Source organism: Carlito syrichta, unplaced genomic scaffold (genome assembly GCF_000164805.1).
Source record: "Carlito syrichta isolate Samal-C Ts95f unplaced genomic scaffold, Tarsius_syrichta-2.0.1 Scaffold309100, whole genome shotgun sequence".
NCBI lineage: Eukaryota > Metazoa > Chordata > Mammalia > Primates > Tarsiidae > Carlito > Carlito syrichta.
In genome coordinates, this window is record NW_007253196.1 from 493,237 (window position 1) to 516,720 (window position 23,484).

At 54.7% G+C, this 23,484-nt stretch overlaps 1 protein-coding gene across 11 annotated transcripts in view; it reads left to right on the top strand.

Moving 5' to 3' along the window:
* ADGRB2 (adhesion G protein-coupled receptor B2) overlaps positions 1–7,748 on the top strand; it is a 29,878-nt gene extending 22,130 nt beyond the window's left edge. For 6 of the 11 annotated variants that reach the window (XM_008066761.2, XM_021716957.1, XM_021716956.1 and 3 more), the window contains 8 exons: positions 1,899–2,070; positions 2,392–2,487; positions 2,839–2,878; positions 3,548–4,167; positions 6,297–6,332; positions 6,614–6,712; positions 6,813–6,869; positions 7,259–7,748. In XM_008066761.2, coding sequence (XP_008064952.2) covers positions 1,899–2,070; positions 2,392–2,487; positions 2,839–2,878; positions 3,548–4,167; positions 6,297–6,332; positions 6,614–6,712; positions 6,813–6,869; positions 7,259–7,444 — 1,306 coding nt within the window. In that variant the 3' untranslated portion in view covers positions 7,445–7,748. The remainder of the gene's footprint in view (positions 1–1,898; positions 2,071–2,391; positions 2,488–2,838; positions 2,879–3,547; positions 4,168–6,296; positions 6,333–6,613; positions 6,713–6,812; positions 6,870–7,258) is intronic. The other 5 variants (XM_008066765.2, XM_008066762.2, XM_008066769.2 and 2 more) reach the window with 5 other exon arrangements.
* The last annotated feature ends 15,736 nt before the right edge of the window (positions 7,749–23,484 follow it).

Below are 23,484 nucleotides of genomic sequence, written 5' to 3' on the forward strand. Positions count from 1 at the left end.
AGCCACCCAGAGGTGCCAGGTCCCTTCGCCCACCCTTTGCTCCCTCCCTGCCCCCGCTCTCAGCCAATGTTCTATCCTGCACAGCCTCACACCCCCAACCTAGAGAGGCTCATAGAATCTGAGGCCCTTAGAATTTTTGAGCTACAGAATCTTAGAATTAGAATGATAGAATCTTAGAATAAGACAATCAGAAGCTAAGAATGTTATAAAGAGTGAATCATAGAGTCTTATCATCTGTCATAGAATCCGAGACTTAGAATCTCGGAGGCATTGACTCTCACAATCAATTGGAGGTGCAAAATCATGGAGGTAGAGAATTATTTCATTGAGACCCCTGCCCCAGAAGCTGAGAATCTTAAAACTCCAGCTATGCAAGATTAGAACGAATCCACAAGGACTCGGGCCCAATCTCCCACCCAGAGCTGGAAACCCACCTGAGCCTCCTTGACCAGTGAGGGTTCAGCTTTATCTTGCACCTCAGGGGTTGGGGAGCTCACTGCCTCTGGAGGTGGCTGGCACCATCATGCAGCCCTCCCTCTTCCTTGGGCTGCCATCTGCCTGCCTCTCTGACCCAGTCTTTCTGAACAAGCAGTTAAAAGCGTGGGCTTTGGAGTTGGCCAAGCTGGGTTTGTGTCCCAGCTCTGCCTCTCCCTGCCCAGCTGGGCACACTCCAGCTTCCTCATCTGTAAATTGGGATAATAATCCCATGCCTGTTAATTGGAGTTGTTTTGGTCACAGCTGAAGTAATGTATGTAAAGTGCTCAGTGTAGGGCCTGGTAAAGAATGGGTGGTTAATCAACGCTAGCTCTTATTACTGTGATTAGAGCCTCTCTTGGTCTTGGCTCCACCTCTGGGGGCTTTGGAGACCACTGTGCCCGCCCCTGCCAGGCTGAACAGTCCTGAACTGCTCTTCCTAGGAAAGGCCTTGGCCCCCTGCCCATCTCTCTGCCTCTGCCTCCCCTGGCTGTCTCTGCAGAATGGTGCCACCCTCTGCCTTGTCCAGAGCTGTGCTTGACACTCCCGCGGGGGTGTTTGTGAGACAGAGTGCGCTGGGTGTGGCACCTGGCCCAGGAGGGCAGGGCTGCCCTGCTGTCCCTCGTGCTATAACAGGTGGGGGAGGGGGAGGACCAGCCTGGATGCCAGGGCTCATCTGCTTTTTTCCTGCCCTCCCCTGGCAAGGAGGCTGGGAGGTGGAGGTTTGACCCTGGCCCCAGCTATCGTCCTTCTACCCAGGGCTTGGAGCAGCCACTGGGAGTCTGGCACCTCCTCTGTGGGGAACTGGGGGGAAGAACTCTGCTTCATTGGTCCTGGCCCCCATCTTCTCCCCAAGGATTTGTGCTCTGTGACGTCCCCTGAGTGCTCTGCCTTAATCTTTCTGTCTGGGTATCTCTGTCCCATGCTTTCTCTCATTGTGGCTGCTGTCACCCTTTGTCTTTCTTCCTCTTCTCCTCTCCCCAGCCTGCACAATTAGGCTCTGGGGACGCAGTCCAGGCCTGTGCATTTTTTAAAAGCTCCCCAGGTGATTCTGTATGATTTGGAGCTGAAACACACAGCATCTGCATCTGTCTACCTCCTCTTGTCTCGCCTGTCCCTGTCCAGCTCCTCTGTCTCTGTCTCAATGTTGTCTTTGGCTCAGTCCCACTGTGTCTGTGTCATCTCTCCTCCCCTCCTGGTCCCTGCTCTGGTCTCACAGTTCTCTGCTCTCTGTCTCTGTTCTCTGTTTCTCTGGCTCCAGCTCCTCAGCACCTCTCTGCATGGGGACATTACTGAGGCCCTGGGGTTGGGACTCTCCCAGTCTTGGGCAGCTGAAGGGCCCCAAGCTGAGTGGAGACCTAGGCTCAGGCCATCCTGTGCCCTGGAACATCACTCTGATGAGCCCTCTGTGGCTGTCCCCTCAGGGCCTCACTCTGGAGCTCCTGCGTAGTGCTGCCCCTGCTGGCCCTCACCTGGATGTCCGCCGTTCTGGCCATGACAGACCGCCGCTCCGTCCTCTTCCAGGCCCTCTTTGCCGTCTTCAACTCTGCACAGGGCTTCGTCATCACTGCCGTGCACTGCTTCTTGCGCCGAGAGGTGGGGCTGGGCCTCTCCTGCCACGCCATGCCAGGTCTCTGGCTTCTCCCCACTGTGCAGACCGGGGTGCTTTGGACATCAGCTGGGCAGCCCTTGGAGTGGAAGCTGGTGACCTGGGGCACCTGCAACTGCAGCCTAGTCTTGCCCTTGGCCTCCTGGGGTTCCTTCTTTCCTTGGACCTGCCCAGGTGTCATCACCTCGCCCAGGCTGGATGTGCTTCTTTCCTCCCACACCTGCCTGGGTGTCAGGGGTGGAAGGCTCAGACATCTGGGCCTGGGGCCTGTGGTGGCCTCAAGCCCAGCAGGTACCCTCTGCCCCCAGGTCCAGGATGTTGTGAAGTGCCAGATGGGCGTGTGCCGGGCCGATGAGAGTGAGGACTCCCCTGACTCGTGCAAGAATGGGCAGTTGCAGATCCTGGTGAGTGAGGGGCCTGGGCAGGGCATGGGTGGATTCGGAGCAGCTCCCTCAATCCTTCTACCCTGGGTCACTCCCACTCCCCATCCATGGGAGGGAGGGAGTAGAGACTAGGTTGGATTCAGGCTCAGCCACTGACACCTGACTGGCATTGGGCAAGTCCGTCCCCATCCAGTTTCCCCACCCATCAGGTAGGACTGGAGCCCATGCCCAGGCTCTGCTGGGCACCATGCCATGGGAAGCCCTCTGGCAGGAAGACTGAGCAGAGCTGGGTAGGGATGGGCCTGAGCCCCCTTTCACCCTGATACATTGATCCTCCCTCTGCCTACCTGCTCTCTCCCTCTCCGCCTATAGTCAGACTTTGAAAAGGATGTGGATCTGGCTTGTCAAACAGGTGAGTCTGCCGGGGCAGAGCTGAGAACGGTCCCAAGGAAGAGGAGGCCCCACGCCCCATCATGGGACGCCCTGTTGTGGGAGTCTGGCTGCTTGAGTCCAACTTTGTCATCAGCCCTGAGGTGGATGCAGGGCTGCAGATGCAGCTTACTCTATGATTGTGGACGGGAAACTGACCTCTCCCAGCCTCGGTTAACGCCCATAAAGGAGAGAATACCATCCTCCTAGGGCAGGTGGGAGGCATAGAGACATAGGAATTGGGGGACATCAGGTACTTAGCAGGACCCTTGGCATGCAGAGGCTGTTATATTATTATATCATTTCCTGATCTACCAGAATCTCTTTCCAATTCTGTCTCCTGGGGAGTTGCTGTCCAGGGAGTGGGGAGGAGCTTTGGGGCTGTGGGGTCAGAGGTCAGGACCTGCACCAGGACACTAAGGGAGCTGGACATTGCCTCTGTTTTGTGCTTTGCCTCACTGTGGGATCAGGAGCAGTCATCTTAACCCCTCACTCATGTGTGAGAGTGGACTGATTACTCAGCCAGCTCTCTAGGACTCAGTTTCCTTTCCTGTCCAAGCTCAGGGGCTTGGTACCCACCCAGCTTGGGCAAGGGCATCTAGGGACTTCTCCTCCCTGGGACTCACCTGCTCCCTCCCACTCCTGCCCCCAGTTCTGTTCAAGGAGGTCAACACTTGCAACCCATCCACCATCACGGGCACACTATCCCGCCTGTCCCTGGATGAGGACGAGGAGCCCAAGTCCTGCCTCGTGGGTCCTGAGGGTGGCCTCAGCTTCTCGCCACTGCCTGGGAATATTCTGGTGCCCATGGCAGCCTCACCAGGGCTGGGGGAGCCACCGCCACCTCAGGAGGCCAACCCTGTGTACATGTGTGGGGAGGGCGGCCTGCGACAGCTGGACCTCACATGGCTGCGGCCGACCGAGCCGGGCTCCGAGGGGGACTACATGGTGCTGCCCCGGCGGACTTTGAGCCTACAGCCTGGCGGTGGGGGTGGAGGTGGTGAGGATGCCCCAAGGGCCCGGCCCGAGGGGACCCCCCGACGGGCTACCAAGACACTGACCCACACTGAAGGCTACCCTAGCTTCCTGTCCGTGGAGCACTCGGGCCTGGGGCTGGGCCCTGCCTATGGGTCTCTCCAGAACCCCTATGGGATGACCTTCCAACCACCACCGCCGACACCCAGCGCCCGCCCAGTGCCCGAGCCGGGGGAGCGCAGCCGGACCATGCCGCGTACCGTGCCTGGCTCTACCATGAAGCTGGGCTCCCTGGAGGTGAGGGGCAGTAGGGCGTGGGGAAGCGAGGGGGTAGGTTCTGCCTGCTGCATGTCTGAGACTGTGTTTAAGTCACAGACTTCAGCTGGGAGGGGACAGCTGTAAAGTTCTCTGGGGGTGTGTCTGTGTCTCTCTCCCTCCGTTGGTGCTGGGGTCTCAATTCCTCAGATGATCTTGGACCTCACATGCCGAGGGGCCCCTCTTGATTCATCCACACATGCTTTAATACCTACCTTAGGGTGACTGGTTAGGATGAGCGCTTCTGTTAGGAGATAGTGGCTTGGTTGTTAGGGAAATCACAAAACAGGTCGGGGAGCCTGGGCCTCTGCATCGTGTAGACCTGTGCTCCAGTCTGGGCTCTGCTGATTGGCAGTGAGATCTTGAGCATATCATGTAACCTCAGTGAGCCTCAGTTTCCTTGTTTGTAATGTGGGAATAATGTAGTAGTCTCTTTGTAGAGTTTGAGGATTAACTGAGTGATGTAAGCCTTTATCTCTGTGTGGAGCAGGTAGAAAGTGCTAGATAATTGGAGATGACTGCTATTAGCATTCCTGAAATCAGCTCCAGGTGCTGCCTGTGGGCCTGTGGTAACTGACCCTCTCTTCCTGAGAAAATGTGTCCCTACCTATGTGTTTTCTGGGGGTGCTCCTTCCTTCTGGCCTCCTCAGGCCTCCTCCCTGCAGAGGATCACAGGGAACAAGCAGGTGTTAGTGGCCCACTGTCGAACTCTAGAACATTCTAGAACTCTAGTTGGAGGTATGAATGGAATGTGGATGAGAAAAGGGTCATGGCTTAGACTCAGTTGGCTCATGTTCGGCCTCAGAAACTCACTCCCCGTCCTCCGCACAAAGAATATTAAGTTACCAGCTAGAGGGCTTGCAAGTTTAACTTTTCTCCTGAAATGTTTCTTGAACATTTGGTGCCTGCTCCTGCCACAGATGGCAAAAATAGGAAGGCCTAACAAAGACAGAAAGCTCAACACCGGCATTGAAGAGGGGTGCGCCCAGCGTCATGGCAGGTTTTGTGCTATGGACACCTGTCTGCTGGGCCAATGAGTAGAGGCCCATGCTGCTTGTGTGGGAGGCAGCAAAAAACATGACAACGTTTTGAGGGGTCAGAGATGACATCCAGAATTCTGGCGTGGGCAACTGCAATGGGTGCAGGAATGGGTCTAGGACAGGGAATGTATAAGTTTATTCAGTTGGTGCCAGCTGAGTGTGCATTAGGCAGGAAGAGAGGCCCTGCTGCCTCCAGAAGGAGAGATGAGGCCAGGGATGGGGAGGACACATGCGTGTGTGGTAAAGGGCAGGAGGAGGTGCCAGGACAGGGCACGAGGGCCTATATTGGAGATGCCAGGGTGGGTGGCTGGGAGAGAGCAGGCAGTGCGGGGGAGGCAAACCAGGAGAGAGTGCTGTGAGTCGATGAGCATGCCCACCAGTCCTGGGACTCGGAGATCCACCCTGTGGTCCTAGTGTCCCCCAAGAGGGCTTGGGAGCAAGTCCCTTCCCCTCCCTGGTTTCGGTTTCCCCATCTGTAGATAGGGGAGTCAGTCTCATGGGTCTTCCCAGTGCCAACAGCCTAAGACTCTTAGGCTTCTCCTTGTAGCGACAAGTTAAGGTGCTACATAACTTGCTGGGGCCTTGAAGGGAGTCTGGGACAAATGAGGGCCAGGAGAGACCTGAGGGGGCAGAAAAACCAGGAAGGCAGGGCCTGGTTGGCAGGAACAGGGCAAAGCAAAGTTTCTGGAAGCCTGAACCCCTGTGTTTGCAGGACAAGTGAAGGGTCCCAGGGAAAGGAATGCCTGGCTAGCAGAGGGGACAGGGTGAGATGGGGTGGGGGGGATGGGTGGCCACCAGGGCACAGAATGAGCGTCAGCTCTGATTCCATGTGGGAATCCATGTCCCTGCCACATCGGAAGTTTTCACTGGGAAGTCTGACCCATGTGCATGTGTCCATGTGTGTGTTCTGAGGCCTGCAGAGCTGCCCCATGCAGATCCCTGACTTTTGGGCCTGGACTGAGGGAAGGTGCAGTGGGTAGACCCCTGGGGACCAGGTTTCCTGTCTCCAAAGCCCCTGCATGTGGTTAAAAGCTTTCTTCTCCTTCCCTGCCTCCTTGTTTCTCTTTCTAGCGAAAGAAGTTACGGTATTCAGACCTGGACTTTGAGGTAAGTGCTGTGTGTGTACTGGGGACTGTGGATCCACTCCTAAAATTCTACTCTTAGAAGTCCAAGCCCTGTTGTACTCCTTACCCCAGGCCCCAGCCTGTGGGTTGCATGGGATGTGCCCACGATTCCCTCCCTGCCCAAGCCCTTATGTCCGAGGTGAAGAGAAAGCGAGGTCTTGTCCCAGGGTCCGGCAGCAGGCAGGGATGTGAGGCAGCCGGGGTGCTGAGTGTCCTGGGCAGAGGACTTCGTGGGACACTCCTCTGACACCCTGTGGCTCCTAGAAGGTGATGCACACCCGGAAACGGCACTCAGAACTCTACCATGAGCTCAACCAGAAGTTCCACACTTTCGACCGCTACCGCAGCCAGTCCACGGCCAAGGTGAGGGATCTTCCCATGGCTGCCTCTGCCCCGAAACTCAGGGCCTGGCCTGGTGGAGTGGCCCTTGGGGTTGGAGCCTGACCCATGGCCCCCATTGCAGAGGGAGAAGCGGTGGAGTGTGTCCTCGGGTGGGGCGGCCGAGCGGAGCGTGTGCAGCGTGAGTCCCCCTGCACTGGGTGGGGTGAGGTGGGCCTGAGGGCCCGTTCCCTCCCTGCCCTCCTCCCCTGCCCAGGCAACCTCAACCTCACCAAGAACTACCCCATGCCATGGGCAACAGTTCTGGGGCTGCCCCAAGGGTGGGGAAGGTGCCACAGATGGTGAGCATGGGCAGGGGTCCCCCAGGCCTGGGAGGTGGTGGGCAGACACGTCTCGGGGGCCACTGAGCAGAGTTCAGGAGTCCAAGTCTGAAACCAGGCAGGTCTGTATTTGAATTCTACTTTAATACCTGATTGCTCTGTAACTTTGGGCCTCCTCAGTTTGTTCTTCTGTATAATGGGTGAGAGGGTGTTGACCCATCTCCACGGGCCCCTCCCACTCCCTCCACAGGAGAAGCCCAGCCCCGGGGAGCGTCCTGGCCTGTCCCAACATCGGCGACATCAGAGCTGGAGCACCTTCAAATCCATGACACTGGGCTCACTGCCCCCCAAGCCCCGAGAACGGCTGACTCTGCACCGGGCAGCAGCCTGGGAGCCCACAGAACCACCTGATGGCGACTTCCAGACAGAGGTGTGAGTGCCACGCTGGACTGCCCACTGCATATAAATATATATATCTCTCTATTTTCACACTCCACTTTGGAACTACCCAGGAGCCAGCGCCCCCTCCCCTCTCCCGAGGGCTGGGCAGGGAGGCGCAGTGGACTCGGCCAGGCTGGGGGAGCCAGACGCGGCTTGACCTGGGAGCCCAGGGCCCTTCCTTGTTTCTCAGAGGCCCCTCAGCTACTGGAGCCCCATCTTCGCCCCAGCCTGTCCGTCCCTGTCCCGGGCTGGGGAGGGGGGAGGGGAACTTTGTTGGGAATAAACTTCACTCTGTGGATTTTGCTGCTGAGCTGTTTGCTTCCTCCAGGTAAAGGCCCAACCCTGGGACCTCGACTTTATTCCTCCGTCTCCTCGGCACACCTCATTTGGTCTCGTCAGATTGAGTGACGGAGTCAGGCCAGCCCTGCCTGGGAGGGGGCAGCCTAGGCTCTGACCCCTCCTTTGCCCTGACTTCCTGGGTGACCTCGCACACACCTCTTCCCCGATCTGGGCTGGGGTCGGCAGCCTGGAAATGTGGAGTGGGGACCCTTTGCGCTTGGCCTTCCCCAGTGGTTGTGATGATCGTGGCTGCCATTCGTTGGGATGCAGGGGCCAGACTGCCTGGGCTGGAGCCATGGCAGAGCTTTGTGACCTCCGTTCCTCCTCTGTAAAATGGGGTGGTAATGGTGCCTACCTCCTAGGGTCGTTAACGAGGACGAAACAGATTCATGTAAGCAAAGCACTTAGCACATACCTACACAGGATAAGCTTGTGAGGGGCTAGCTGTGACTCTTTGGCACCTGGTCCCATGTGTGCTCTTTACTAGGAGCTTCACACACTCGCTCCTGGCCCCTCACAGCAATCTTGCTGGAAGGTTTTAGGTTGCCCATTTTCTGGATAGGAAAATGAGGCCAGAGAGGGGAAAGTGCCTTGCTCAAGGCCACAGTCAGAGGCAGAGTTGGGACTTCAAACCCAGGCTTGGTGGAGGTGGAACTTCAGCTGGCTGCTTGGGGGCTTGACTTTCATGGCTTCAGGGGAGCCATAGGAAGCTGGGTTGTGCAGGAGACTCAGGTGTCAGGCTGGGCCAGGGCTCAGGGTGTATTTGGGATGGAGGACCAGGTTGACTTGGTACCCGGGGGGCAGGGATTGAAGGAGACACATGCCAGATTGCGTTCTTCACACGCCTGAGCAAGCAGATTCTGGCTGAGTCCCTGGGCGCCTAGGAAGAGGGGCAAAGGATCGGCATGTAGGAATATTTCACAGTGTGCTCATGGCTCTTCTGGAGCCAGGAACACAGCAGAGCCACAGGTGCACCTTCTCAACTGGTCATTTAGCAGCATGGGCACTTCTTGTGCCCTTTCTCAGGGACTCTGAGATACAGACCCAGACCCTCGGAGAGCTAAAAGAGGGGTTAGGTTCTGTAGCAGCCTGGGTGAGGGTGACAGAAAAATGGACTGATCACCCAGTGTGGGATCACAACTAATGGCCTCTGAGGGCGCTGGAGGAGGGGTGGAGGTCCCTTCAGAATTTTGCAGGCCTTGATGGCACAGGCTTCCTCTCAGTCTCATTCGAGTCCTGCCTGCTATGAGATCTGGCCAGAAACAGCGTGTGGGTAGAGTCCTCTCAGTACTGCGCTCCCAGGCCCTCAGAGCTCTGGCGACTCCTCGGCCTCCCTGCCCTCTGGCAGCCTCAGCACCTGTGTACAAAGTGCTCGTTCAGGCCCCATCTCATCCGAGTTGGTAGGTATTGTGACTCCCCCATTTTACAGATGAGGAAATGGAGGCTGGGGAGGGGACACGACTTTCTCAAACTCCTACAGCTTGTGACTGACTATATTGGGACTTGAGGCTGGGAATGGCAGGATCTTATAGAGCTGGCTTCAGCACCAGGGACCTTTGTTCACTCGGGGGTGCACGTTGCAGCAAGGATAACAGTGGGCGAGTGTGGCTAGCCTTGGGTGATGGCACCTAGGATCAGAGTGCTGCTGAGTGTTCCATCCCTGTGGTCTGTGTGTATCTGTCTGTGCCTGTCTGTCTGTCTCTCTCTACCTCAGCTTCATTCTTTAAGGCAGGCTTCCTCATCCCCCTGTACTCAACAGGCTTCCACCTTCCAGCTCCCATCACTCATCTTTGCCCCCAGAGAGGAAGAAACTTTCTCTCTTGAATTCTAATTAGAAAACCCCCAAGAAAGGAAGGGCTCTGATTGGCTCCAGGCAGGGGTGTGGGACACTGTGATTGGCGGTCTGCTCAGGAACCACAGGGGAAGGGAAGAGAGAGCAGGTCTCCAATAAAGGGGGGCCTGTTCCTAGAAGGGAATTTGCACAAACAAAGCCTCTGATCCTGATCTCATGCCAGCAGACCCCACGCTGCATCCTGGACCAAGCCTTTGAGCCACCATAGCCACCACCCAAAGGCCTTCTTCGTACCTTTCCCTGTGCATCTGCCTCACCCCGCCCCAGCCCTGAGCTCTGCTGGCTAACCCTGCTGGGGGCTTTCTGGGGCTGAGGTGTGATGCGCCTGTCCCTCCCATCTTGGGGGTTCTTGCTTTGCATCTGGTTTAATACAGATGTTTAGTATTGACCTTGATTCTGCTCAAACAGCAACCATAGCTGCCAGCAGAGGCGCCTGATGACTTTGAGACCCGCCCCTTAGTTTTCTTGGTTGGGGGGGGGCTGTGCCCCTCCCTCACCCTCAGTGCCTGCTTCCCCAGGCACTGACTTGCCTTGTGACCTTGGACAGGTCACGGGACCCTGTCCAACTTGGGTTTCCTTATCTGTAAAATGAGTTGGTCTGATAGCCCTTTCATTTGGGCTAATATCTTACAACCTGTCATTTCTTTCCTGGACTCAAATTTCTCACTTTGTTGCCCTTCTTGTTTTCTCTGCCTCCAGTCTCCAGCTGTTTATCCACCTGGCCCAAGTGTGATCTTTCCAAAATTCAGCTCTGACCAGGTGACTGCCCTGCTCAGATACCTTCTCTGGGTCCTGGAATTAGCCTAGAACACAAAGCCCTTGGTGATGTGGCCCTTGTCTCCCTCTCCAAACCCATCTCTCTCACCTCTGTGCCTGTGCATACACCATTTCTTTTGCCCTCCTAACACAGGGCAAACTCTCCTTCATCCATCTAGACCCAGGCCAAGTAGCCCCCTCTGTGATGCCGCCTCGAACTCCCTGGCCCAGCAGTCACCTCCTACTTGCCCCCCACAGCCCTTGGCATGCATTGTCACTACTGCAGTCATCTGTGTTGACCTCGCCCGGGTTTGTGCACTCAGCTGAGGCCTACAGGAAGCAGGCATCGGTAGATCTGTACTGAGTGAAGGATGGAATACACACATTTCTCAAAGTGTTGGTTTCCTTATCTGCAAAATTACCCAGTCTTCCTCACTTGGTATCTGAAGCACGTTTTGAGATGATTCGTGGGGCGCATTTTGTAGGTGTTATCTGCTCCTCCCCAGTCATTCCTTCCCGTACCCCAAGTGGGGGGGGGAGCCAGCCCTGGTTGCTGTCCGGGGTTCTGAAAGAGACTTGCCTTCTCCCAAAGGATTAGGAGCCGCAGCTGAGAGGCCCACCCAAACTCAGCTGCAGCTTTTTTTTTTTTGCCTTCCAGACGGGCAGGGTCATGGGTGAGCAGACCATCCCTACCTCCATGAGACTAAACCTTGGAGGTAGACAATGGGAAATATCCAAGAAAAATACTATGTAGACTACATATGTAATTTAAAATTTTCTGGTAGCCATTTTTTTAAGGTGTAAAGAGGTGAAACTAATTTTAATATGTTTAACTCTATTTTAAAATGATAATTTCAACATATAATCAATATAAAAAATCACTGAGATATTTTACATTTTTTTTTGTACTAAGTCTTTGAAGTCTAGTATGTGTTTTACAAATACAGTGAATCTCAAATCAGTCTCACCACATTCTGAGTGCTAGACAGAGGCAGTGACCTTGGACAAGTCAACTCAGTGCTCCCTGTGAAGGTGCCTCACCAGGTCATGGAGAGGACTTGGGGAGGTGATGCAGGGAGAGTTCTTAACACAGCACCAGTGCAAAGGAGGTCCTAGGTCAGTGTTCTGGAATCTGGAATTCCAGGGGTTCAGGTGGGCAGGGAGGAGGTGTTGGGGAAGTACGAGAGGTCCTGAGGAGTCTGTAGGCTGATATCAAGTCCCCTCAGCAAGGCTGGGGGGAAGGGTGCATGCCCTACCCCTACCTTAACCCACCCTGCCCCAGACTTTCCTCCCACCTGGAGCCCCAGACTCTGGGAGAAGGGAAGCAAGTTGAAAGTGGACTTGAACAGACACATTAAAACTCAATTGGGTTTAAATCACTTCCATTAGGCACCAATTAAAAGGACATTAGGTGGCCTGAGGGAGGCCCCGGTGTGGGATGCTGCTGCCTTCTGCATCTCTGGACTCATTTCCCTTCAGGCTGCTTCATGCCTCCCCCTCCCACTGGCAGCTCATGGGGTCCCCAGTTAGGGCTTTTCTAGGTCCAGTCCTCAGTACCCCCATGTTCCTCTGTCCACTCCTCCAAGGTCACCAACTCCAGGTCACCTTCTCAGGCCCTAAAACACATGCTGAGTGTCCAGGGCAGAGAAGGCTCCATTGAGGGTTTTGGGCCTTTAAGATGAGTGGGAAGCCAAGGAAGGGTATTGAGCAGAGGACTAGCATGACCGGATTTATATATCAACAGGATTTCTCTGGGTGGATGGGAAAGTGAGGGTGGATGCAGAGAGGCCAGTAAGGAGATTATCCACATGAAGGAGACTTTGGTCAGAGGGAGCTCGGAGGAGGTATTATGTAGTGGGTGGAATTGCCAGCCCCTGGTGTGGATGGGGAGCGGGAGAGGACCAAGGATGGTGCTTGGGCTTCTGTCTCACACGCCTGCATGGGTGACTGTGCCATTGGCTTAGGGGCACAGGAAGAGGACCAGCTTTGAGGGAAACAGTCATGAGTTTTCCCTCCCAACTCACTCCCGTTGGAGTGGGCTGTAGAGGGGGTGGGAGGTGAAGAAAGGAAGGCAGCACAGACAGTCCTGCGTGGAGCTTTGACAAGGGAGAGAGGAAGCTCAGGGCCTACTGTAGTCTCTGAAGGTGGGTTAGCTGAGTTTGGCCTTGGGCATTGTCTTTGTCTGTTTTGTGCTGCTATAGCAGAATCCCTGAGACTGGGTAATTTACAAAGAACAGAGTTTCTTTCCTCCCTTCCTCCTTCTTTCCTTCCTCTTTTCCTTCCTTCGTCTCTCTCTCTCTCTTTTCTTTCTTTTTTGAGTTGGAGTCTCACTCTGTCACCCAGGCTGGGGTGCAGTGGCATGATCGTGGTTCACCACGGTCTTGACCTCCTGGGCTCAGGGAATCCTTCTGCCTCAGCCTCCTGAGTAGCTGGACTATAGGTGCATGCCAGTATTCCCTGCTAATTTTTAAATTTTCTGTAGAGTGGAGGTCTCACTATGTTGTCTAGGCTGTTCTCAAACTCCTGGGCTCAAGGAGTCCTCCCAAAGTGCTAGGATTGCAGGCATGAGCCACCACATCCAGCCTATTCCAGTTCTAGAGACTGGGAAGTCTAAGGTCACAGGGTCTGCAAGAGGTCTGCATGCTCTTCCTGCATCATTTTATGGCAGAAGGCAGAAACGCAAGAGAGCACAAGAGATTGAACTCACAGCCTCAAGCCCATTAATAATCGGCATTACTCCATTCATGAGGGTGGAGCCCTCATGAACTAAACACCTCCCTTTAAGCTCCATCTCCCAACACTTGCTTTTGGGGAGACACATTCAACAGACATGTTAACTTGGAGATAGTCAAGGAGAAATGTGAAGTAGAAAGTAGGCAGCTGGACACACAGGGCTGGAACTCGGGGGTGGTGCTGGACTAGAATCACTGACATGGCAAGAACTCACTCCCATTGAAGAGGGCTGTAGAGGGGGTGGGAGGTGAAGGACAGAAGCCAGCACAGACTCAGGGTGGAGCTTTGACAAGGGGGAGAGGACGCTCAGGGACTACTGTAGTCTCTGAAGATGGGTTAGCTGGAAAGGATGATGGAAGGTCTCCAGGGATGGAGGGGCTATCCTTACCCCTCCCCAAGATCCTACATAATGACAGACCAAAAATCACCAACCCCATCCCTCTGTAATGGATATCATCACAGAGATTGATTCTGCCCATCTGTTGGGCTGCAGGCCCGCAGCAGTTCCTGAGGGTGGGGTAGGTGTGGGTATCAGGGGCTGGGGGACACTCAGCAAAGCCTGAACTCTAAGACCTGGGAGGAGGGAACTCTGGACTCCATGGGGAAGGTGGAGAGGCAGACATAGGACCCAAGCCTTCGGCAGCCTCCATCTCCTCCTGAGCAGTCAGAAGCAGCAGTGAGCCCTTTCCCCCAGGCCTCAGCTTCCCTCTGGGCCTGCTCCAGGCTGGTATGTCCCCGTCTCCTGTGGTGGCATGGCACGGCCTCAGCCATCAATCCAAGTGTCCCTAGAGTCAACCAAGAAAGTCAATATTTAATTTGGGCACCATGTTAATGCCATCGATCGCCAGCTCCCCCCACCCAGGCTCATTTGTCACTTCCCACTCACTGGGGATGGGGTGAGGGGTGCTGGAACCCAGTGGAGGCAGAGCTCAGCCTGGACAGGACTTGGGGAAAGCTGGCCTGCATGTAGGGGTGCTGTCCTGAACTACCCAGCTTCCCATTCTCCCTAGGAGTCACTGATCTGCTTTGTCTGAGTTTCCCAAGCCCAACTCTAGGAAGGGTGGTGAGGTGAGGGGGACAGTCACCTCTTCTCCTAAGCCCCTGCTTTGAGTCTAATCGCCTTTTCAGGGAGCAGGTGTGGTTGGGTTGAATGAGCAAGGGAGGCCAGAACCCGTGAAATATGCCACTGTGAGAGAGAAGTGAGAACAGCTCTTGAGAGCCAGTGCCTGGCTCCTGGAGACTTTCCTGGGCACTCAGCACTGTGTCTATGCAGTGCTGAGGAACCCTGTGCAGACCCTGAGATGAGGGTCTGTCTCTAAGCCCGAGAGGAGCTTGGGGGATTGTTGAATGTAGTGGCTTAGAGCCCAGTTGGGTAGCAAGAGAGGCTAGGAGAAGGGCAGGGCCCACTTCAAGGCTGGGTTGGGTTCAGCATCCACTGTCTGTTCCATCAGCTCTGTGAGTCCAGATAGGGGCAGATGGGCTGTGCCCCTCCGCGTTCTTTCCCAGCTAGGTGCACTCCTCAAGGAGGGGTTGGGATCTGCCTGGAGGCCAGGCTTGGGTTTCAATTGCAACTCTATCCCCAATTTGCTGAGTGACCTTGTGCGAGTTAAATGACCTCTCTGAACTTCAGATGCCCCTTCTGAGAGGTCTCTTAAGTCGTGGTCACTTTGTACAGTGTTTAGAGGATCAGGAATGGGCAGGGCAAGTCTTGATGGCCCAAAGAGATTTTCCCCAGAGTTCTCACACTGAGCAGTTGCCAAACCCAAAGTGGCCTGGAGAAGCTGCTGACAATGCTGCTGTCTTGTTCCAGCCTGTAGGCTGCTTGTTGGTGCTGAGGCCTGGGCCACAGTGGTACCTTTGTTGCTCCTCATTATCCTGAGCCCACAAGCCAATACCGTGTCACCAAGGGGACAGTGCGTGAGCTATGCCATCTAGTAGTGGGTGACCCAGTGTGAGACTGAGTCCAGCTTGGGCCGCTGGCAAGGCAGCAACAACACATGTACACACACATGGGTGGAAAGAAATCCTGCTTTGATGAACTCATCCAGAATTTTGCAGTTGAAAATCCCAAAGGAAGTTGTTTTCATTTCAGCATACGTGTAAGTATTCTGCTTCCAGGATTTGCATCATTTTTTCGACAAATGATGATGGGAATGCTGGACTCTTCATTAGGTAGGACAGGCACCTGTCTCCATCTGTCCCAGCTGACTGTCCTGAGCTGCCCGACAATTCCTCAGCAGCCCAGCTGACCCACTCTGAGCCCTTGAATCACGCTTTGGTCATTTACTCATTCAGTAAACAGTGTCTGATGCCAGCCCTGAGCTGGGCCTTGTGCTGGGCACTGACAATGTAAAGATGTGGAGGATGTAGTCTCTAAGAAGGCTGCCAAGGCTGAGGAGCTGGGGGAGGGGGTGGGTTGTTTCCAGGGGCTTCCCGCTATCTAAATTGAAGGCTCCTCACTGTGGCCTGAAAGGTCCGGCACGCTCTGGTCCCTGCCCACGGATCTCACGGAATCTGCTGATTTACTGAGCTCCATCACGTGGCCTCTGCCTGCTTCCCAAACACTTTTTTTTTTGGAGTCGGAGTCTTACTCCTTCGCCCAGACTGGTGTGCAGTGGCTCGCTCACTGCCACCCCAGCGATGACCTGCTGGGCTCCAGCGATACTGCCCCCTCAGCCTTCCAAGTAGCCGGAACTACAGGCGTGTGCTACCACGTCCAGCTCTCCAAACACTTTTCATGGCTTCTCCTGCCCCAGGGCCTTTGTGTTTGCTGTATCCTCCACCGGAAAGGTTCTTCCCTGGCTATCTGTTGGCTCCTCATGTTTTGATTACCATTCCCATGTTACCTCCTCAAAAAGTCATTCCTTGACTACCCATTCCCCACCATCGTTTTAAAAATCACATCACCTTAATCCTTCCATAGGACTATTTCTCCTGATTGGAAATGATATCACCTGTTTCCTATTATGGTCAGTCTCCCCCACCGTGTGAGCCCCTAAGGCAGAACAGGGTCATACTCACATAATACCGTTGCCTGGGATAGGATAGAAACTTGTTAGCTATTGGTGAATGACTAAATGAGACATGGGGAGGGGGTGTCCAGGAGGAGGTTAGAGCTGAAGATCTAGTCCTCAAGCCCTCCACAGGCAGACTGCATCTGTGTCTCTGACTGATGGGGGATGGGGTGGGACGGGCATTGCTTATGGGGGCCTGAGAAGAGGGAGCCCCGCAGGACAGCAGCCTCAGGGCATGCATATTTCAGGAGGCTCACTCTTTGAATGCTAACTCACTGCTGGACTGGCATCCCTGACTGCTGCTGAATTTTTCACTGTCAGGGCCAGTGGTTGACTGGAGATGGGGGCTGGGAGGACAGAGCATCCATGTCCAGAAGGCCACATGCACTTTTGGGTGACAGTGTCATGTATGCTGTTTAGGCAGGGGCTTGCTCCCTGGTGAGCAGCTGTGTGTCTGAGCATACTCTGCCCTCAGCTGGCCTGGAGTGCACACGGTGAATCGTGGCTGGCGTGCCATCACTTCCAAGTTCAACTGAAGGAAGAAAGAGCCCTTAAAGACCATTCGGTTCCACTCCCCCATTGTGAGAGAGGAAAACTGAGGCCCAGAGGGAAGCGGTTGCTCAAGGTCACACCATGAGTCCGTGGAGGACCAGCGCTAAAGCTTAGTGAATAGTGAGCACTTACTGAGAACTTATGGTGTACCTGGCACTATGCAAGGCACGGGAACTCACTGTTCCAGAGGAGGCCACAGGCCAGGAATCCAGGCTTGGGTGACAGGGGGGCAGACCTGGGCATGCACATTAGACTCTGGAGCCAGAGGGTACTCCTCTGCCTTCAGGGGAGGGTGTCAGGAAAGACTTAAGGAAACACTTGCACTGAGCTCTGAAGACTAATTGAGAGCTCAGCAGGCAGAGAAGGGGAAAGAGCACTCCAGGCGGAGGGTGCCTCATAAGCAAAGGCACGAGGCATGAAACAGCCTGGCAAGTTTGGGGAATTGCAAATCGGGTGGTTTGGCTGGAGAGGATGGCTGCAGAGAGGAGGTGGTGAGGGTGGCAGGCTCTGATCACAGAGGGCCTTGTGGGCCATGATAGGGGTTTGGATTTTATGGGGCTGTAGGGGAACCACTGAAGCAGACTTGGGTTTTTGAAGGATTTCTGTAGCTATAGAGGGAAACTGAACTCAACAGATACATTGTGAGAACTTACTACGTGCCAGGAGCCACACTGGGTCCCCAAGATACACTTCTGAATGAGGCACACACAGCGTCAGCTCTGTGCTGTGTTAGGTATACACACAGATAGGTGTAACAGGTAGGAATCTTGGCACACAAACAAGAAACACCCCATTTCTGTATTCTCTTTACACCAACTCCAATCTGACTCACTCTACACCCTTTCCTACAAGTTGGCAGAAAATTTAATCTCAACCACAACTAGGGTCCCCTTCCATCTCCTCCATAGGCTTGTGGGAGGACCTGTGGGTCCCACCTGCACCTGGGAACACAGGAGGTGGCTGCTGTCTTTAGGCTACTGGTCACACAAATGTCCATTGTCCTGGACATGTCCAACCTCCCTCCAGGTTCAGTGACCAAGCTGTTTCTCTGCCACATTGGGGCACTGAGGCTAGTACTGCAGTGCCTGGACTCCTGACTTTCTAGGTGTATGACCTCCCGTTCCCACTACTCCTGACACCTATCAGGGAAGGGATGCTGGATACAGGTCCCCACCTGAAGGACTCCCACTTCTCACCCTCTACAGCTAGTTTTTGCCTCTCCTTTTTCTGTCCTCTTCTCCCCATCCCTCGGGAACATCTAGCACAGCTGCTTCCAGAAGGTTAGCTTCTTCAAAAGTCAGGATGAGCCACCAGACTTCAAGCAGCTTTTGTGTTCAGCCCCGCACAGTACCCTGAGGCTAGAAAAATCAAAAGACTTGGCTACCAGCTTGGAAGTGGGAGGGGAAAATTCAGGGGAGCAAAGCAATTAATGTCTCAATCAATTGTCCTGCCATAGGAATGAACAGGCCATTAGAAACCCAGGCAGTGACTGCTCCGAGGGGGCAGATACAGATGGGGAGCTGCAGGAGCTTAGACAAGGGGCACCTACCTCACACCTGGGGGTCAGGAAAGGTCTCCCAAGAAGGGGGTTTGGGCCAGACTAAGCCTTGAGGACAGCAAGGATGAGGCCAGAGATTGGTAAAGGGAGGAGAGTGACTAGGGCTGAGGGAGGTGGAGGGTGGTGCTGGGGGGCGAAGAGCCTAGGTCCCAAGCCAAGTGTTTTTTGGACCATGAGAAGTTACCAAAAGATTCCAACCGAGGAAGTGACACAACCAGTTTCCTATTTAAAAACTCCACTTGGCTATGAAGAATGGACGGAGCAGGTAACAACTGGAGGCCAGGAGAGCAGATAGTAAAGTGCCACAGGGACTAGTGGCTGGGATGGACAGAAGGTGGATCCTAGAGAGATTATCACCAGGAAGGAGGGAAGGGACAGGACCTGGAGTCGGAGGTGGCAGAAGAGGGGTGGCCAGACATTAGACTGACTCCCGTTTCTATCTGGGCGAATCTCGGAGCTGGGGCCGACTGGCAGGGTGGTGGTGTGGAGGGGCCACAGGTCATCCCGGGAGAGGAAGGAGACCCTGGGGCAGTGGACCCCCACCCTCACCTCCCCAGCCCCACCCTACCTCTGCATCCCGCGATTCCCAAGCTCCCCACTAGATGGAGAGCTGGTGCCGAGAGACCCGGCTCCGCCTCCCATCTTCCGTCCCTCACTCCCAGGAGGATGAACCTCGGCTTGGGCCTCTTCAAACCTCCGTGGCCCTGAACTTGCCACTAGGGCTCATGTGTTTGGGCCATCAGCTGTCCCCACTCCAAGGCTCAGTGCCTCCGTGTGCCTCTCCAACGGGGTTGTTCCCATGCCTGGGGCTGCCTCAGCCACTCTGGCCTCCAAGAGTGCCCGCCTCCCGCAGATGCGTCCTGCAGCCTGGAAGCTTCAGGTCCGTGGCGCCAGGATCGTCCTCCAACCCCACCCCCGCCGCTCTTCTTCCTGACCCCACGTGGGAGGAGGGGGTTCCTCTTACTACTGTCCCAGCCCCAGAGACAGGCTGCCTCTCATCTAGGACTCTCTGGGCCTGGGCACAGGATCTGAGGTTGACCGGGGCTGGGCGGAGCCAGATGGGAGGCGGGACCCAGGGTGGAGTCAGGAAAGGCACCCCTGGTGTGGCCCAATGAGGGCTAGGGGCGTGGCCAGTAGGGCGTGCCCAGAGTGGGGCTGGAGGCGTGGCCGGCGGCGGGGGGGGTTCTGATCCCCCGAACCTGGCAGCTTCCTCCCCTCTCCAACTCTAGCCAGTTGTCTAAGAGCCCTGCTCCCCCGGCCTCCAGTCCAATAGGCAGACAGAGCGACCATCGGGAGGCTCCTGGTCCCATTTAACAGAGGTCGTTTCTTGGGAGGCCGCGCCCAGTTATCTGGAACTGCCAGAACTTGCGGGGAGAGGGAGAGCGGGGACACTTTCTCTGGGCCTGCGCCGCACCCCCTGCGCAGGTGATGACACCTACCCGCCGGGTGCTTCCATCCTTTTCTGAGTAGACTTGAGGAGGCTTGAGCCCGGAGAGAGGAGATGGTCAAGCGCCTGCTCCCCCTCGAGGCCCCCTCCCTGCCAGTCTGCGCTCAGGCCTGAAGCCGGTCTCTAAAAATAGACCGAGGCGCAGGAACACGCCCACCCAGGAGGGGTGAGGGAGGCCTGAGTCACTCTGTCGGGAGGGCCCTCTTCCCCTCCTGCCCTCTTCCTCTCCTACCCCCCATCAAGGGATGGCCGGGCATCACTCTGACTCTGCTGGCCCGGCCCTGCACTCTCCGCTGGGCCGTGCCCTCTGCCAGCCCCGGCCAGCGGTAGCAGCCGGGAAGAATTAGGAGTTCCCGGGTCTGATTTATTTGGTTGTTTTCGTGCGTCTGGCGGCGGCGCCCCCGCCTGGCGGTACAGTCACGTCTGCACCTGCTCTTCTCGCCCGCCCAAGCTCATGGGGCTGTTCTAGGCTTCAGGGTGGGGACTTGAGCTCAGCAGCACAAAGTCATGACTTGGATCTTAGAGGTTCTGGAACAAACGCTCCCATTCTACAGATAAGAAAACTGAGCTCCAGAAAGGGCAGAGTGTGCTGTGATGTGCTCTGAGCTCCAGAAAGAGCAGAGTGTGCTAGATTCCAATCTCAGTGCTGCCTCTTAGGCCACTTGCTTAACTTGTCAGGGCCTCTTTCCTACTGTAAAGTGCTCAAGTTGAGGATGACACCCAGGGTTATGGCTCATTCACCTGCCAAATGGGAATAATGATACATATTAAGGATTGTCCTGATGGTTAAAAAAAGTTGTTTAAAATCAGCAGTGGCATATTGGGAGTTGGCTTAAGTCCCAGGTCAGCAAGTTACCATCTCTCACACCTATTTTTCTCCCCTTCCAGATGTACAAAGGAGGATGAATGGGTGTGATACGGTGAGCTCCTCTCCCTGGAGGGGCTCAGCTAAGGTGGTGTGGAGAATGGCCACAGGGGCATTTGGATGAATCTGAAACACCTGGCAAACTGAGGCATGTCTTGGACCTGAGTCAGGGGAGGAGAGGCAGCAGCCTGGGCCTCACCCCATTCTCCACACCAAAGAGGGCCATGACAGGTTTAAGACTCGGATTTGGGGAACGGAAGGGACACAAGAATCCCCACATTCAGCCATCCTTTGTTGCCAAAGGCAGGGACCCCCCCCAAAAGCCAAACAATGCATCAAGGCAGACCCAGGTCTTGGACCCAGTCCCTCAGTTCCAGGCTCCTTCCCTCCACCTTCCAGCCACCTGTCCTTTTGTCCAGACACACTGGTGTCAGGCCTTTTCTGAAAGGTTGAGACTGAAGAATACCCCAGTTGTTTTATTTCTTATTATTACCTAAATACGGTTACTTGGGCCATGTCATGGAAAAAAACGATCTTATACCCTTCAGAAATGTTCTTGACCTCTTAAAGCTACTTGAAACCAGCCATGCACATGGTGAAATGGAGGGGGCACCAGGGAGAAATGCTAGCGATAAACATAGGCGTGAGGTGCAGAACAAGAGTCCCTGGTGAATTAGTAGCCCTCTCAAATAATAATGAGGTTAATCACAATGGACATTTCTGAGTGTTTACTAGGGGCTTGGCTTAGTCTCATGCATTATCTCACTGACTCCTCACAACAATGCCATGTGGTTAGGTGTTATTATTATCACCCCATTTTATAGAGATGGAAACTAGGCCTCAGAGAGGTGAAGGAATTTGCCTAAGAAAACAAAGCCTGGAAGTAGCAGAGCCAGAATCCTACCCTCTCTGGCCTCTGCTTTTATTTTTTGCCTTGGCAAAAGAGCTGGGGTTTCAACCTGAGCTGTCCTGCCCACTCCCTCGGCCTCCCTTTTTAGCCAGGTCGTCAGGCCTCTCCAGCCAGCCTGGGCACTGCGGGGAGGAGGGGGGCTGGGCAGCAGCCAAAGCTTCTCTCCACCCAGAGATTCCAGGATTCGAAGAATTTACGAGACCAACTGTCTGAGGCTCTTGCATGCAACGGAAGAATCTGGGAGTCCCTGAATACTCCCTTCATCATCAAGCGTCACCCAGGAGACTTCTTGGTGTGCACTTCATGGAGGGGAGTTTGTCCTCAGAAAGAGCTGGGGCCCCCTTTTATTCATGTAGCAAATATTATGAAGCACCTCATCTCCATCACAGGCTCTAGGGAGAAAACAGTACCAAAAACAGGTCCGTCTGTAGCTTCCAGTTCACAGATGCTCAAACCGATCAATGGCCAACAACTGGTAATTCCCCTCCCTCCTCCAGGCTTCTACTCAGAGCCACCCCCTCTGAGGGAGTTCCCAATGGCCTTCCCCACCTCCAAGTGGGAAGGAAAGTGAAGATAGTCTCAAAGCTAAATGTTAAGGGAAAGGAAGGGGGAGGGAAGCCAGCCAACAGTCTGTGTGTTGTGGTGGGGATCACACACTCTCATTGTGGTGGCGGTGAGGGTTGCACACAGTCATTGTATGTCTGGAATAGCTGGCACTTATGGAGTTCCAGGAACCACACTCAGCACTTAGAATGTGTCATCACAGGTAACCCTCACAGCATCCTTGTGAGATAGGGACTATTCTGTTTTACCAAAAAGGAAATAGGCTCATTACAGGAGGTGGGGTAATTTGTCAAAAGTCATGTGGTAGTGAGCAACAGAGGTGAGATTTGAGCCCCCACCCTTAGCCACTATTCTGAGCTCTTATTTGATTGTTATAGGTGACAATAGCAAGGCCCAGAGGAGTCTAGAGATTAGCTCAAGGTCACACAGCACAGCAGAACTGATTTGCATTGGTTGGTAGTCAAAGGGATCTTGGTTAAGGGTATACAAACTAGGCCACCAGGGCCTTCAGAGGTCAACTCCAATCCCAAAATACTGACTTCATGGAAGGTGGGACAGGGCCTAGAGGAAGGCTGGGGGCCAGGCCAGACTGGGGTTCCTCAATGCTGCCTGTGTGCCACCCTCACCCTTGTTCCAGGAGAGCCTTTGCTATGGGGCAGAAGCCCCTGGGGTTGCCTGGGGAGATGTGGGCTATATCCCACTGCTCCTCCTGTGCTTGTCTGAGTTGTCATCTCTCTGCCCTGCTCTGTGCAGGCCCGGGGAGGTATCCAGTAGACAGGACAAGAGGAAGTTTTAGTCCTTAGCCCTCTGGGAGCTTCTTCTGTCTGGGAAGGGGGAGAGTCTCCTGGGTTGGGGATCTTGACCCTGTGAGCATTTATAACCATTCACCCAGAGAGTGGCTTTCCCTTTGTCCTGCCACCTGTAGCTCTTCCAGCAGCCCTTAGGGAAAGATGTCACTGTTATCTCTGCCTCCAGAGGAAGCAGTTAAGTGACAGTGATATCCCAGAGTTACAGAATCATCAAGGGCTGGAGTCAGGATTTGATCACAGGTGGAGGTCATCTAACACTGTGCTCTACTGCCGGGTTCTCAGATGTGGTCCCAGGACCTAGAGCATCACCATCACCTGGGAACTCATTAGAAAAGCAAACTTCAGCCTGGCGTGGTGTCTCAAACCTGTAATCCCAGCACTTGGGAGGCCAAGTTGAGGGGATTGCCTGAGCCCATGGGTTCGAGACCAGCCTGGGCAACTCATCTCTACAATCAATCAAAAAATTAGCTGGGCATGGTACCTGTGCCTGTAGTTCTTGCTGCTTAGAAGGCTGAGGCAGAAGGATCGCTGTAGCACAGTAGGTTGATGCTTAGGTGGCCATGAGCGTGCTATTGCACTCCAGCCTAGGTGATGGAGTAAGACTCTAACTCAAAAAAAAAAAAAAAAAAAAAAAAA